Consider the following 13,700-nt stretch of genomic DNA (forward strand, 5'->3'; position numbering starts at 1 on the left):
CTCCGAAAATTATAGAAATTGGAGTGTCATGAACCTTGTGTATGAGAAGGTCAACAACATCGTTCGTACGAGTGTTTCTGAATGGCTGCCATCTTTGTTGTCGGTAGAGTGCCATTTTTTACATTTGCAAGCGTTTACGAAAACTACAGTTGTTTGGGACGTACGAATCAGACGAACACCAAACAAAAACGAGTGTTTGCAGGATAGACTGGGGTACACAGAGAATATACATACTCGCTTTTAAATAAATATGCAGGATTGCAAACCAATACATGAAGTCACTAGAAAAAGTACACAAAATTACATTTTTAAAGGGGCTGTAATTTAGAATGGCATAAAGTGGGGGGTTCATAAGGTTTGTGCTGAATACTATTGCATGTAAAGAGTCTGTAAAAATATCCACACTTATGATACTATTGGCACAATAGATATATGGGAGTCGGAAAGTTGAAGTTTGTGATTTTGATGCCACGTTTGAGGCGTAATATCTCAGGAGGGTAAAGTTCTAAAAATTGTTGCTTAGGACACAAAGAAATTTTGTATGTGAATAAACTATTGCAAAAAAAATCATGACTGATATTACATGGAGAAAAAGTGAGGACATGGTAAAAACGCGAAGAAAGCATGCGTGTGACATAGTCATAGCCCGGAAAAAAATAAATGTTTTGATATGTTTCATGCTAGATCTCAAAAACTACGCGTGACGATAGTCAGCGAGCCTAATTGCTGAACCGTGCGTAGCTGTCTGTCTTTGTTATGGGGAATATCCGACCTACAACGAGTAGACTCGCTTATCAGTGTTACGCCATCAAACATGGTTTTTCTCTGGTGTTTTAAGGGAGATTGAAAAAAACCCTTCCGCGTATATAAAGGCTATTTCTATTTTCTAATAATTATTGTTGCAGGGTTCAAGGTAATAACATTAAGTTATTGTTTTAATACGAAGCTAATATTTAATAATTCTCATACCTAAATGGTCTTCATGCTGCAGGATGTCGGGAAAACTCTCCAGAAGCGAAGTGTCCACGAAAATATATGTATCGAGTGTAAGGTTCTCAAACTCAGTGGCTACTTCCAGAAACAAACGCCAATCAACCTGATACATAAACAAGGAAAGAAATATGTATTCAAACTAAAATTATAAATATAAGTAATAAAAATTATAAATATATGTGAGTTACTAGTAATAGTAAATGTTTCATTTTATAAAAGAAGAAATTCTTGAATATTTTTTTTGCCATTAAAGCTTACAAATTTACCTTATAATAATAATTGAATCCAGTTCCAGTTCCAAGTTCTAATCCAGTTCTTATCCATTGTTGCAGGATCTACCGGAGGAAAGGACCCTCATTTGTTTTTGGACGCGGTTCCCTTCTGTCGTCAGAGTGGGTTCTCTTGGTGCCAATCTCACTTTAGAGTAGCCAGAAGATTCAGGGCTTTGACAGATTTTTATTGAACTGTTAAAGCGTTTTTGGCACGGGAGATCCAGTTCGATTCCAGGATGGAGGTCATGTGGTTCGGATCATTCCAGGCTAAGTAGTAGGTCCACATTTCATATAAGCTTCGGTGCTAAAAGCGACGCTCAACCAACTGTCCAGACCTCGTCTACCGGCGCACGCTCTCGCTCTTCTCCGACGCTCACACGAGTACTTAACCGAATTTCGTAACACAAATGACCGCCGATTTTATTACATAGCCAATTTCAGCGTATAGTTCAGAACTACACAGTAGCCCGCAAACGCCTTGACTGGCGTATTTCTTGTAATGCTATTCGCCGAGAAAGAAATTCAACTAAATTCTGGAATGTCTTTAAACGTCTTACCTTTCGAAAACAGAGGCCACAATATTCCATCGTATGTGCTGGCCAAGTACCAACTTCGGATGCAGAAAAGGCAATTGCTTTCGCTTCCTATTTTGAAGGAGTCTTCACTCCACACACTACACCGTTTTTCACTTGTCCCACAGACAACCGTATCTTAAACATTGGTTCTTTTGCACAGTCATTATTTAAACCTGATTTTACCCACCAGCTCGATCCCACCAATCCACTTACCGCTCCGATAACATCAGACGATATTCCAGCTGTTCTTCAACGTTGTCGCAGCACAGCACTGGTTGCAGACTCTATTACATAACGTCAACTTCTGAAGGCTCCTGAGGCATTTCTCGTGTTACTTGCTTTCTTGTATACTGTAATTTTATCTACAGGCTATTTTCCAACTGAATGGAAGCTGGCTAAAATTATGGCCTTTCTAAAACCTCGCAAAGATCCAACCGATGTGACATCTTATCGACCTATTAGCCTCACTAACGTGTTTAGCAAGACCCTAGAACGCCTTTTAGTAAAACGGCTTCATTCCTATCTCCAAGTGATGAACACACTGCTAGCAATTCAAGCTGGATTCCACCCATCCTATAACACTGCTGATCAGTTACTCAAACTTACTACAGTTTTGGTCAATCATTTTAATAAGCGTTTACCTTATGTTCTGATTTCCTTTGATATTGAACGAGCGTTCGATACTCTCTAGTATGACTACCTAGTCTATAAACTAAAACCTATGCTTCCTCACTGCTATGTCCGATTAATAGCCAATTTTCTCCATCAGCGCCAGACTTTCGTTCAAATCAACATGACCAAGTCTCACACCTTTCAGCTCCACGCCGGTGTGCCACAAGGATCAGTTCTTTCACCTCTACTATATATTCTACATGTAGCTGACTTGCCTGTACCACAGACTCCACTGTACGTACTACAATTTGCTGACGATACTGCTTTCTTAGCATTGGGATCTTCTGTTGACCGCATTAATCTACTCCTACAACCGGCACTGGACAAACTTATTACATGGTGTCTGAAATGGAAGCTCAAGCTAAACTCAACCAAGACTCAAATGATTCTCTTTGGGCTCAAGCGTCATAAATACTGTAACAGTCGAAATCCAGAACGTTTACATTTAACTCTCTTGGACTCTCCAATTCCACTTCAAAACAGCTTAAAATATCTGGGTGTAACCTTTGATAAACATCTCACCTGGAAGCCTCATCTAAAACAACTGGAAACAAATATCCGCCGGTGCTTCAACTTATTACGCAGCCTAAAAGGCACCACATGGGGTCTTAATACTAAAATTCTCTTACTAACGTATAAAGTTTTAGTACACCCAGCAATCACATACGGACATCTCACTTGGTTGTCAGCATCCCCGACCTTCTATGAACGCCTTAAAGTTCTTGAAAGACACGCCTTTCTTCTGGCCTACTCTCTTGCTCTCGATACACCAACTTCTGCACTATTTCGTCATGTTCACTTTCCAACCATATTGGCACATCTTTACCAGCTGCGTCAACGCTATATCCGGACACGCATCGATTTGGCGCATCCAATTATCCATGCGCTCCTAGATCAGGTTCCGGCATTACCACGCTATGCCTATCCACCATTGAACCATCTTCTCGCTATCTACGAACTCACTGCAGACAACTATAACGAGATACTTTGTATCGGCTCATAATTACATATATCTCGGGCAGAAAGTGCTTTTACACAAGCACTATACCTGTTATAATGTTAATCAAAAATAATAAAAGAAGAATGTTTTAATATATAAAAAATATACATTATTGATTAATTGGTTGCTATGTCGTTGTTTATAGATACTCAGTTAACATGTTTGATTGCAAGTCGGTTTGTATGATTATACATTAAAAGGGAATCAAAGAATAAATTATTTAATATTCATTATGGACTTGTAATTTCAATAGAAAAGGTGAGCAAATTAGTGAATATAACTTCAGAAGATATTTTACGGTGAAAACGACTATTGCCACTAAAGATATAACTGAACCAGGGTTAACGACTACCTTTGGTGAGTCGTTGTAAAATTTTTGGTTTACCTCACCCGGGATTCTTGTAAATTCATATCCCGAAGTCTAAAGTAAGGGTGAATTTACCTTAGTAAGAAGGTCCATGAATACGAACTTAACCGTTCTTAGAAGTGGCAGAGTAATCACAAGAAAAATCATGATTGGTGAGACAGTAGAGAATGTAACTGTTGACAGTGCTAACAACGAGCAGAATATAGCTCCTATTGCACCCGGAATGTTGACATTAGAAGACAAAATTCTACTAGCATTACAGCGCCAGGAACAAAGCCGAAAGGATGATTTAGAAATTATGAAACAAAATTTAGCCCAGATGTCCGAAGAAGTAAAGCAAACAGTACAGCAAAAATCTGAAGAATTGAGTAGACGGTATGAAGAAGTGAATGGACGATTAGAAAGACAGTATAAAGAATTGAATGGACGATTAGAGAGACAGCATGAAGAATTAGGTAGGCAAATAGATCAAAAGTCCGAAGAAGCAAAACAATCTGTAATACAAGCTGTGACAGACATCACGTTCCAATTCGACGAGAAGTTAAAAAGATTATCTGAAGATTGCAAGGATAATTACAATCATGTAATCCAAGAAGTTAATAGTGTAAAAAAAGATTTTGAAGTAATAGAATCTTCTGTTCGTCAGCAAAAGATTCAGGTGACAGATAATTCTAACCAAATACGTGCAAATGCACAATTGATTACAGATTAAAGACAATGCTTACAACAACAACATTGTTACTGATCGTTTGGAGTTCCCTCATCCACAAGTGATGTCCTCGCATTCACCCGAAGCAGATCGACAAGGACCTTGCGTTATCTCTTCTTCAAGTAACTCATCCGATGAGGATATTATTTTGGAAAGAATTCAACCAAGGAATACAGATGGGCGGAAAAGAGATGGTGGAACCCCGCATAACACGCGGAAAAGAGATGGTGGAATCACACATAACGCAGTAGGTAGAAATTTTCACTCAACACGAACACGAAATGGTGAAAGAAATGTAAAGTTAAGTGTAAAAATGAGCGAAATACGTGCTATGAGTAAGTTTAGTGGTATATGTAATGAAAATGCTACTTCTTTTCTAGAAAAATTTCAGGACGAATGCAGTATAATGTGTATAGATAAATCTCAATATATGAAACTAATCCCTCATTTATTACTTCCACCGTGTTCTTTATGGTTTAAGGCAGTACGTGAACACGTCAACACATATGAGGAATTCAAGGCAGCGCTGATTGCAAATTATGAGAATGACTTTCTACTTGCAAACAGAGACGCTACGATTAGAAATCAACCTTTTAATCCTCGCTTGCACAAATCTGTTGTTGATTTTGTTGTGAATACGTATAATGAATTAAAAATCGTAAATCCACTACAATCCGAATCTAGAGTGATCGCATCTATTCGAAATCTACTACCGTTTAAATTACAACAAATTCTGTTTTCTACGCAATGCATGAGTTTTAATCATCTATTGATGCTTGTTCAATGTTATGAAACTCAATATCAGGCACAGAATCATCAAGCGGGAGCAGGCAAAATTAAAAACAATTCAGATAACTTTAGATCAGTACCAGTCCGGAATCTAAATATCCGTAATGTAGACGATGCGGAACATAACCTAAATCGAGTAAATTTAAACAATCAGAACAATCAGAGTAGGCAAAGATATGATGGGAACACACCTAACCTAACTAATCGTGACTATAATTATGTCAGACCATTTAACCAAAGTAGATTCAAAAACAGACGAAATACATGGCGAAATTCTAGAAATACTGTAAATTACATTAATAGACGTAACCGTAGTCCAAGAGATGGCACTTCGTATCAAAATCAAAATAATGACGCAATTCATGTACAGAATAATAATACAGGACATAATCATGATTGTGCGGTACAATGTACTTTATTAGAACCATATACAAGTACGAATCTAAACTGATTGCAGTTGATGTGGTAGGGGTTAAACCCATATCAGCTATTGATTCTTATGAATATTTATGTGTGAAAATAAATTTAATTTCTTCTTTTCGTTCACTTGAACATAGATTATTATATCTACCATACGGGAAGATGTTAATGTTGTTACTGATTAAAAACAAAGATTATTTATATTATATTGATTTATGTTGAAACTTTATTGTCAAAGATTATATTCAGTAGAAGGTTCATTCTATTAAGCTAATTATCCGACGACTGTACTCATGTATCACCTTATATGATATTTGGATAAGATTCTTTTGTATCATGATGCCTTGTTGATATGATGTATACTTTAAAATACCATCTTACGTAATTGTTATATAATGCGCCCTGGAAAGAGCAAACATTTTTTTCCATGACCGTTTTTAATGATGAATGAAATCGTTGATCATTGTAATTTGTGTTTTAAAATGCAATTATCTCTTACGCTTTTGATTTCGCATCCTTCGTTGATTGTATTAGTAAGCGACGACATTTTTTTTAATGATAAAAAATAATAATAATGGAATAAAAGTTTTATTATAAATGTATTTATATGAAGGAAACTTAATGAAGTTATATATGAAGGGCGATCAAAATGTAAAGAATAGCACTATTCTTATGTCATTATTATAAACGGACCAGTGGTTCTTAAATATAAAAGTCAAGCTCCATTGTAACTTTTATATGTAGTCCCTTTATCGGGCGACATTTTATATAACGAGATACTTTGTATCGGCTCATAATTACATATATCTCGGGCAGAAAGTGCTTTTACACAAGCACTATACCTGTTATAATGTTAATCAAAAATAATAAAAGAAGAATGTTTTAATATATAAAAAATATACATTATTGATTAATTGGTTGCTATGTCGTTGTTTATAGATACTCAGTTAACATGTTTGATTGCAAGTCGGTTTGTATGATTATACATTAAAAGGGAATCAAAGAATAAATTATTTAATATTCATTATGGACTTGTAATTTCAATAGAAAAGGTGAGCAAATTAGTGAATATAACTTCAGAAGATATTTTACGGTGAAAACGACTATTGCCACTAAAGATATAACTGAACCAGGGTTAACGACTACCTTTGGTGAGTCGTTGTACAACGATCATTATAATCCAGAAGGCCAAATTTACCACCGCAATCCGAATATCCATTGTACAAAACCTGAATGCTTCCCTGCAACCGCCATCTAGTCCATAGTGTTACAAAGCCTGCTTCCATGCTAATAAATTAAACACTGCATGAAAGTACCAAACATCTCTGGCCACAGAGAAGGCGTTGCCTTCTACGGCTCGCCCATCCCCGGATGGGAATGAAATTCTTGAAAAAAAAAAAGCAATGCTAAATTGTAATCAACAAACAAACAAACTGTTAAAAAGGCAAATTTTGCAGAAGCATGCACTAGTTGGCTAGAGTCGTTAAACAATCTCAGAAAGCAGAACTAATTAGCATCGCCTATGATTGATGTGTGTCAATGGGAAAGACTGAGTATTCAAAATATGTGAGACCCGAGTTTTCAGTGATGAAAATTTTGCACCCATCTGCAGTAACACATGTCCACAGTAATGATTCGCTGTCAACATCTGGAGTAATAGACAAACAAGTATATGAATTAAAGGTAGTAGAAGATGCAATACCATTAACTCCTGGTATCTAAAGAACAGAAGTAGCATGTCACAATTGAACGTAAAGCTTTATATATTTGAGCAGAGTTTTCAAATTATGTTAAATAATGATACAGGTTCTGTATTTGACCTATCAATTTTATAAATTGATAACTCAGTTTATCCTGGCTTAATCATACTACTCCCACAAAAATAGCGTCGAAACAAAGAAAGATTTAAAATAGGTTATTACCAATTTGCTTTTTAAGAATATGTTACAAACCAAAGCTCAAGATAAGAGGAAGGATAGAAACTCAGGTAAGGTGCTCCTCGAAATACCTACAAACTCAATTAAACGTATATCCTTGTAGCCAGTGATAGCACTCAATCGGATCGAAAAAAGAAACTGAAGTTGAGGATCCTGTATACTGTCCACAATGTGGAAAGGTAAAAAAGGTATAGTCTACTGGAAATCTTCATTTGAAGACAGGATGCAAGTTTTGTGAAGACTTGTGGCATGGAGTCTATTCCAGTTAGAAATGACTTCATTTGCGACAACTGTTTGAAGAATCAATAATTTTTCTTTCTTATAATAAAGCATTGTTTTCATATTTAGTTTGTCAAATTTATTGTTCTTATAGTCTATGTTTCTCCATTTATATTATAAGAAACAAATGTTATCATGCTATAATCAATGTAGTTACATGTAGTCTTTAATAATTTATATTAACTTTTACAGTATTAACTCTTTAGCGTACTTCTTCTTCCATGTTTCTTCACCTTTTCTTAGTCAAGTTTTACCCCATCGCTGGATTAAAAATGCGTTTTTTTTCGTCGGATAAATAATAGTTTATTGCAACCAAAATTTTACAATTATTAATGTGAAACATACTCAAAATGAAAGAAGAATGTTTGATAATTGTGAGGTGTAAATTACAAACTTCTGGTTCTCGTTTCACCGGAGACACGAGCCTTTAAACACTACGTGCGCACTCTTTTTCAGTTTAATCTCCCTTCAAGTAAAAGTTTAACACACCACACTGACTTGGTGACCGTTACCATCTCGTATTCTTGCGACTCATGGAAGTGTCAAGGATTGAAGAGTTCATACATGAATTCGATTGATAACAGCAACATATAACATTAAGAACAAACATATTTAATACCAATAGTATTATCACTGAATGTTACTTGCAAAACATTGTAGAATTCAGTATCTTGTTCATAGACTTAATACGTTGAACGAAAAAGATGGTAATTCGGTATTATTTCATTACAAGTTTTTTTATTGTGGACTAATAATTAAAAAAATCTCGCGACAATCTTCATACTAACACTTGACACCCTAGGATATCGTGACACCCGAGTTGGAGAGCTCTGCCTAAGTCCATCACTGTGTTGTGTTGGCGAAGTAAGTTCCCACTAAAGGTCGATATGGACATTTCATTCGCGCCAACCCAATATTCTTTATGATAATTGCGATTAATATTGTACGAATATGTTATATTAATTTTATAGATGGAAAATAATTTTATAGATGGTAGTTAAATACTTACCATTGATGTGTTGTATGAAATTTGCACTTCTTGAATTGTCATCTTCTGAAAATTGCTTGATTTGTCACAACTTCTTATCTGAAATAAAATCAATATGAAAATCAATATAAATAAAACTACTGGAATTGATGAAGCAGTGATTTGCCCTTTCAACCAACAGTTAACCCAAGCAACACAGACTGTAGGGCCAAGCAACATGGGAAAAGATGGGCTCGCCAACGAGCAAAGTTGAACCTACGTTGTAATTAGCCACTTTGTCGAGTATCAGCCAACTATCTTATTAGCTAACGTAGATTTGATGTAACTCTGATTTCCAACCTTTTACCTCCGCTGCACCAAAGTATTTCATGATTGAAGAATGGCAAGTGGAAGTCTGGGATCAAAATCATTGGTTCAAACGTTGCGAATTATTGGTTGGCCAACGTAACTTTAAATTAACGTTGCCTCAACGATATTTTGAACTTTATGTTCGCAGTTACCAGTTTCCAAACATACCCACAATTAGCCTAAGTAGGGTCAGCCGAGGTCTTTATTCCGTAACGGTCTTCGCAAAATTTGGGGATCGCAACGCAACGTAAATAATGCAATAAGTATGATTATAACTGCAATGCAGACTATCGTGCGCAGATGTTATGGAATGAGGGTCCAAGTGTACTCTAAGGGAGATGAAACTCAAACTTTTATCTATTATAAATACCCAACTCCCTTCGTAAGATAGCACAGCTCTAAAATAAGATAATTTAAAAGTCAGTATTATTTCACATACAGCTGCAGCAGATTTGGAATGTGTCCAATTTTAACATGGAGCAAAGTTACATAATGGTAATATTAAAATGAAAGATATAAAGTCTTTCAATAGAGAAGTGCATATTAAACATACCTAGTCGTTCTTTCAAATATATATATATATATATATATATATATATATATATATATATATATATATATATATATATATATATATATATATATGTGTGTGTGTGTGTGTATGTTCTGGGGGCACTGCTGGTACTATTCTATTTATTATATTATAGACGTATTATTTTGGTCTCTGCTACCCAAAAACATGTCTGGAAGAAACACGGAACAGATAATGACGTAATTAATCTGTAATCCCACATTGTTTTCTTCAATTTAAGTTAAATTCTTGAGTAACTTCTGTGTGGTGTTTCAACAATATTTCTTGCAAACATTCCGAAGAAAGCTTTGTAAAATAGTTGATTTATTATGTCTTCCTTTGATGCTTTGTCGAATAGAAACAAGGAATATACAGACAATAAATAAACTCTAATCAAATCTTGAAATATCAAAGAGGGACTGTTGGAAGGTTTTCGATGTAGAGAAACAAAAACGCTTAGCAGAGTAGGCAGTCATCCGATTTTAATAATAATTCTTCTTTTGTTTGAAAGAATATTCTTTCCTTGTGGTCACATGTAAAATTCTAACAGTAGTCTTCGGAGACCCTGTTAACATATGCGGATGATTAACATCTACTCTACAGACAGACCGTTACAAACAAATAAGAAACTTGCAAATCATTGAGGAAACGTAACACTGTAATAATCTATTTACGCCTGGCCATCACTGGCGGATCTAGCCAGGGGCCGTGGGGGGAACGAACCCCCAGTTTTTTGAGTGAATAAAATAATTTAAGCTATTATTTATATATTTTTGAAAGTTTATAGTAAACTCATGACGTACCTATCAAGTCTGGGTTCTGGCTGCCCCCTTCCCCTCAGGTTTTACCTTCTAGATCCGCCACTGCTGGCTATAACTTTCTGAATTTCATAAGTATCTAACAATATTCTTCAGAGCTGGACTATACAACTCTTCAACAGCTGACAGTGTTAAATATCGTAACTAACCGACTTCACTGTGTGTATGTTCACGCATAACTTCAACATAGATATACTGATTTTGATTATCCTTTTTTAATTCCCAAAAGTACACTTTTCCGCAGATTCAATAAATTTTTATCAGGATCTGATTACGATCTTTGGAGTCAGATCATGAAATTCCCCAATACATAGTAGTGTTAATATCGTGTATATGTTCACGTTTAATTCTGTAAAATGTACATCGATATTATAAAATTGAAAGTGACTATGTTTGTGACTCTTAATCTCTTGAACCGCCCGACCGATCTCGATCAAATTTCTGACGTAAATGCGGTTCTGGCCTGGGAGTGTTTTTAGCTATTCATTTTGACGGTAGAACTTAGGGGAGGGGGAGGAGAGGAATTAAATAGTAACAGTGGCGTAACTAAGGGCTTGGGGCCACCAAGCAGACAACGTGGAATGGGGCCCCTTTTCTACGTCCTACATCACGATTTGGAGGCCCCGTGATGGCTTGGACCCCCCCAAATGTGGGGTCTGCGGGGTCCTTATTTACGCCCCTGAATAGTAATAAAACCTAGTAATTCTTGATCCAAAAGACTTATCTCGATCAAACTTTCAACATAGATAAGGTTCGGGTCTGGAATAGTTTCCTCATTTCACTTTTACGGTACAACTTAGGGGAGGGGAGGGGAAGGGCTGAGATATATGTTAAAAAACATAAAAATAAAAGTGACTGTCTTTGTGACTTCAACACGCTTAAACCACCCGACCGAACTTAACCAAATTTTCAACATAGATGAGGTTCGGATCTGGGGTGATTTTTATCATATCACTTTTACGGTAGACTTTAGAGGAGGGGGAGGGGAGAGGAGAGATCTACAAAAATAAACAAAACCTAATAACTCTTGAACCACAAGACCGATCTCGATCAAATTTTCAACATAGATGAGCTCCGGGCCTGCAAGTTCTTCTAATATTTTCACTTTGACGATAAAACTTAGGGGAGGAGGACGAAGGAGTTAAAAAATAAATAAAACTTAATAATTCTTGAACCAAACGATCAATCTGGATCAAAGTTTTAACATAGATGAGGTTCGGGCCTGAGATGTTTTTTTATCATTTCACTTTGATTTTCGGAATGAATTTCTAGGTATGACCTTGACACCTGATCTGCATTTAAATTTCTGTCGAACCTAGGGAACCTGTAAGCTTACTTTAACAATGCAGGTATTACAGGCAAAAGTGTTCTTCACTGAATCTAGGGTTTTAAATGCAGTGTTGGGCAAATTTCAATTGAATTAACAATTAACAATTAATCTGTAAATTTAATTGTTAATTGCAATTAACAATTGAAATAAGTAATGGTTAATTGTTAATTGCAGTTGGCCATTGAAAAAGGAGAATCAATTGCAATTGATCAATTGATTGAAAGTAATTGCAGTGGAAAGTAATTGCAATTGAATTCTGTAATTCAATTGCAATTGAAATTAATTGGCAATTGATTCAATTGCAATTGATTTCCACAGCAATTACTTTCAATTGATTGATCAATTGCAATTGATTTTCACTGATTAATTTTCAACACTGTAGTTCAGAGAGGGCGTGGGGCAATGAAAACTTTAGCTACGACCAATTGACTCACCACCCATCGTGACCCACGACCCACCGTGACCCACTCTGACCCACCACCCACCATAAACCACTCTTACCCACTGTGACCCACAGACCCACCAAAACCCATTGTCATCAACTCTGACCCATGATTCACGACCTCTTCTCTACTGACTAAAGAGTTTAAACTTGTAATAAAACAAGCCTATAAAATTATCACTCATAGGAGTTTGAATTTCTACGATCAATCGCTCAATCACCGCACTAATACAATAACGGCGGATCTGACCTTTCTAATATAAATAAAATAGAGTTTGTTCGTGTGTCTGTCTGTCTATCTTTGTGCGGCCTGTGGACGATACGAGTGGACCGAAACTTCTCAAAATTTGGTCACGGGTAGCTTGGTCTAGGCCCCAGACCAAGACGAAGAGTTTTTTTTTAATTCCTTACTAGGGGGTGTCCAGGGGACGCTTACCGGGACCGGCCTGGGGACCAGAAAAGTCGACCGAGAGTTACAAAATTTTGGTCAAAGATACCTTGGTCCAGGTCCCACACCAAGGCAAAGCGTTTTCAACAAAATTCGAACCAGGGGGTCTCAGGGGAGCGTTTACCGGGACATGTAAAAGTAGAACGATATCAGTGTCGATTTCATAGTTTTCGCGGTCACTGAGATCCATGGTGAAACTCCGATCGCATTAACTTCCAAATTCACCGTGTTCGGCTGCGGGCCGTGGGTCAACGGGGGGGATACCGAAACGTAAAAGTAATCCAAAATGACCGATATTAGTGTCAAATCCATAGTTTTCGCGGTTGCTGATATCAATGACGACACTACCATTAGCGATGACTTTCAAATTCATCCACCGTTGTATGCGGGCCTTGGGTCACCAGAGGGGGGAATTCCGAGACATGTAAAAATAATCGAAAATGACCGATATTAATGTCAAATCCATAGTTTTCGGGATAGCTGAGCTCAATGGTGAAACTCAAGACCACGTTTACTTTCATATTTAGCCCCCATCAGCTAAGAAAGGGTGGCATTATAAAGGGGATCACGAGACATGTAAAAATAATCCACAATGACCGATGTCAAATCCGTAGTTTTCGCGGTGGCTGAGATCAATCGTGATACTTTCATTAGCGATGATTTTCAAATTTAGCCACCATTGTATGCGGGCCGGGAGTCACGGGGGGTGGGGAATTGCGAGACATGTAAAAATAATGGAAAT

General features: G+C 36.7%; 1 protein-coding gene across 1 annotated transcript in view; it reads right to left on the reverse strand.

Annotated features, from left to right (window-relative positions):
• Positions 1-13,700, reverse strand: part of LOC145667824 (membrane metallo-endopeptidase-like 1) — an 80,887-nt gene that overhangs the window by 1,951 nt on the left and 65,236 nt on the right. Inside the window, exons 9-10 of the mRNA XM_081735256.1 lie at positions 9,023-9,100; positions 970-1,096 (exon numbers count right to left, since the gene is read on the reverse strand). Of these exons, the coding sequence (XP_081591382.1) occupies positions 970-1,096; positions 9,023-9,100 (205 nt within the window). The remainder of the gene's footprint in view (positions 1-969; positions 1,097-9,022; positions 9,101-13,700) is intronic.

Source organism: Thermobia domestica, chromosome 13, assembly GCF_964235325.1.
Source record: "Thermobia domestica chromosome 13, izTheDome1.hap1.1, whole genome shotgun sequence".
NCBI lineage: Eukaryota > Metazoa > Arthropoda > Insecta > Zygentoma > Lepismatidae > Thermobia > Thermobia domestica.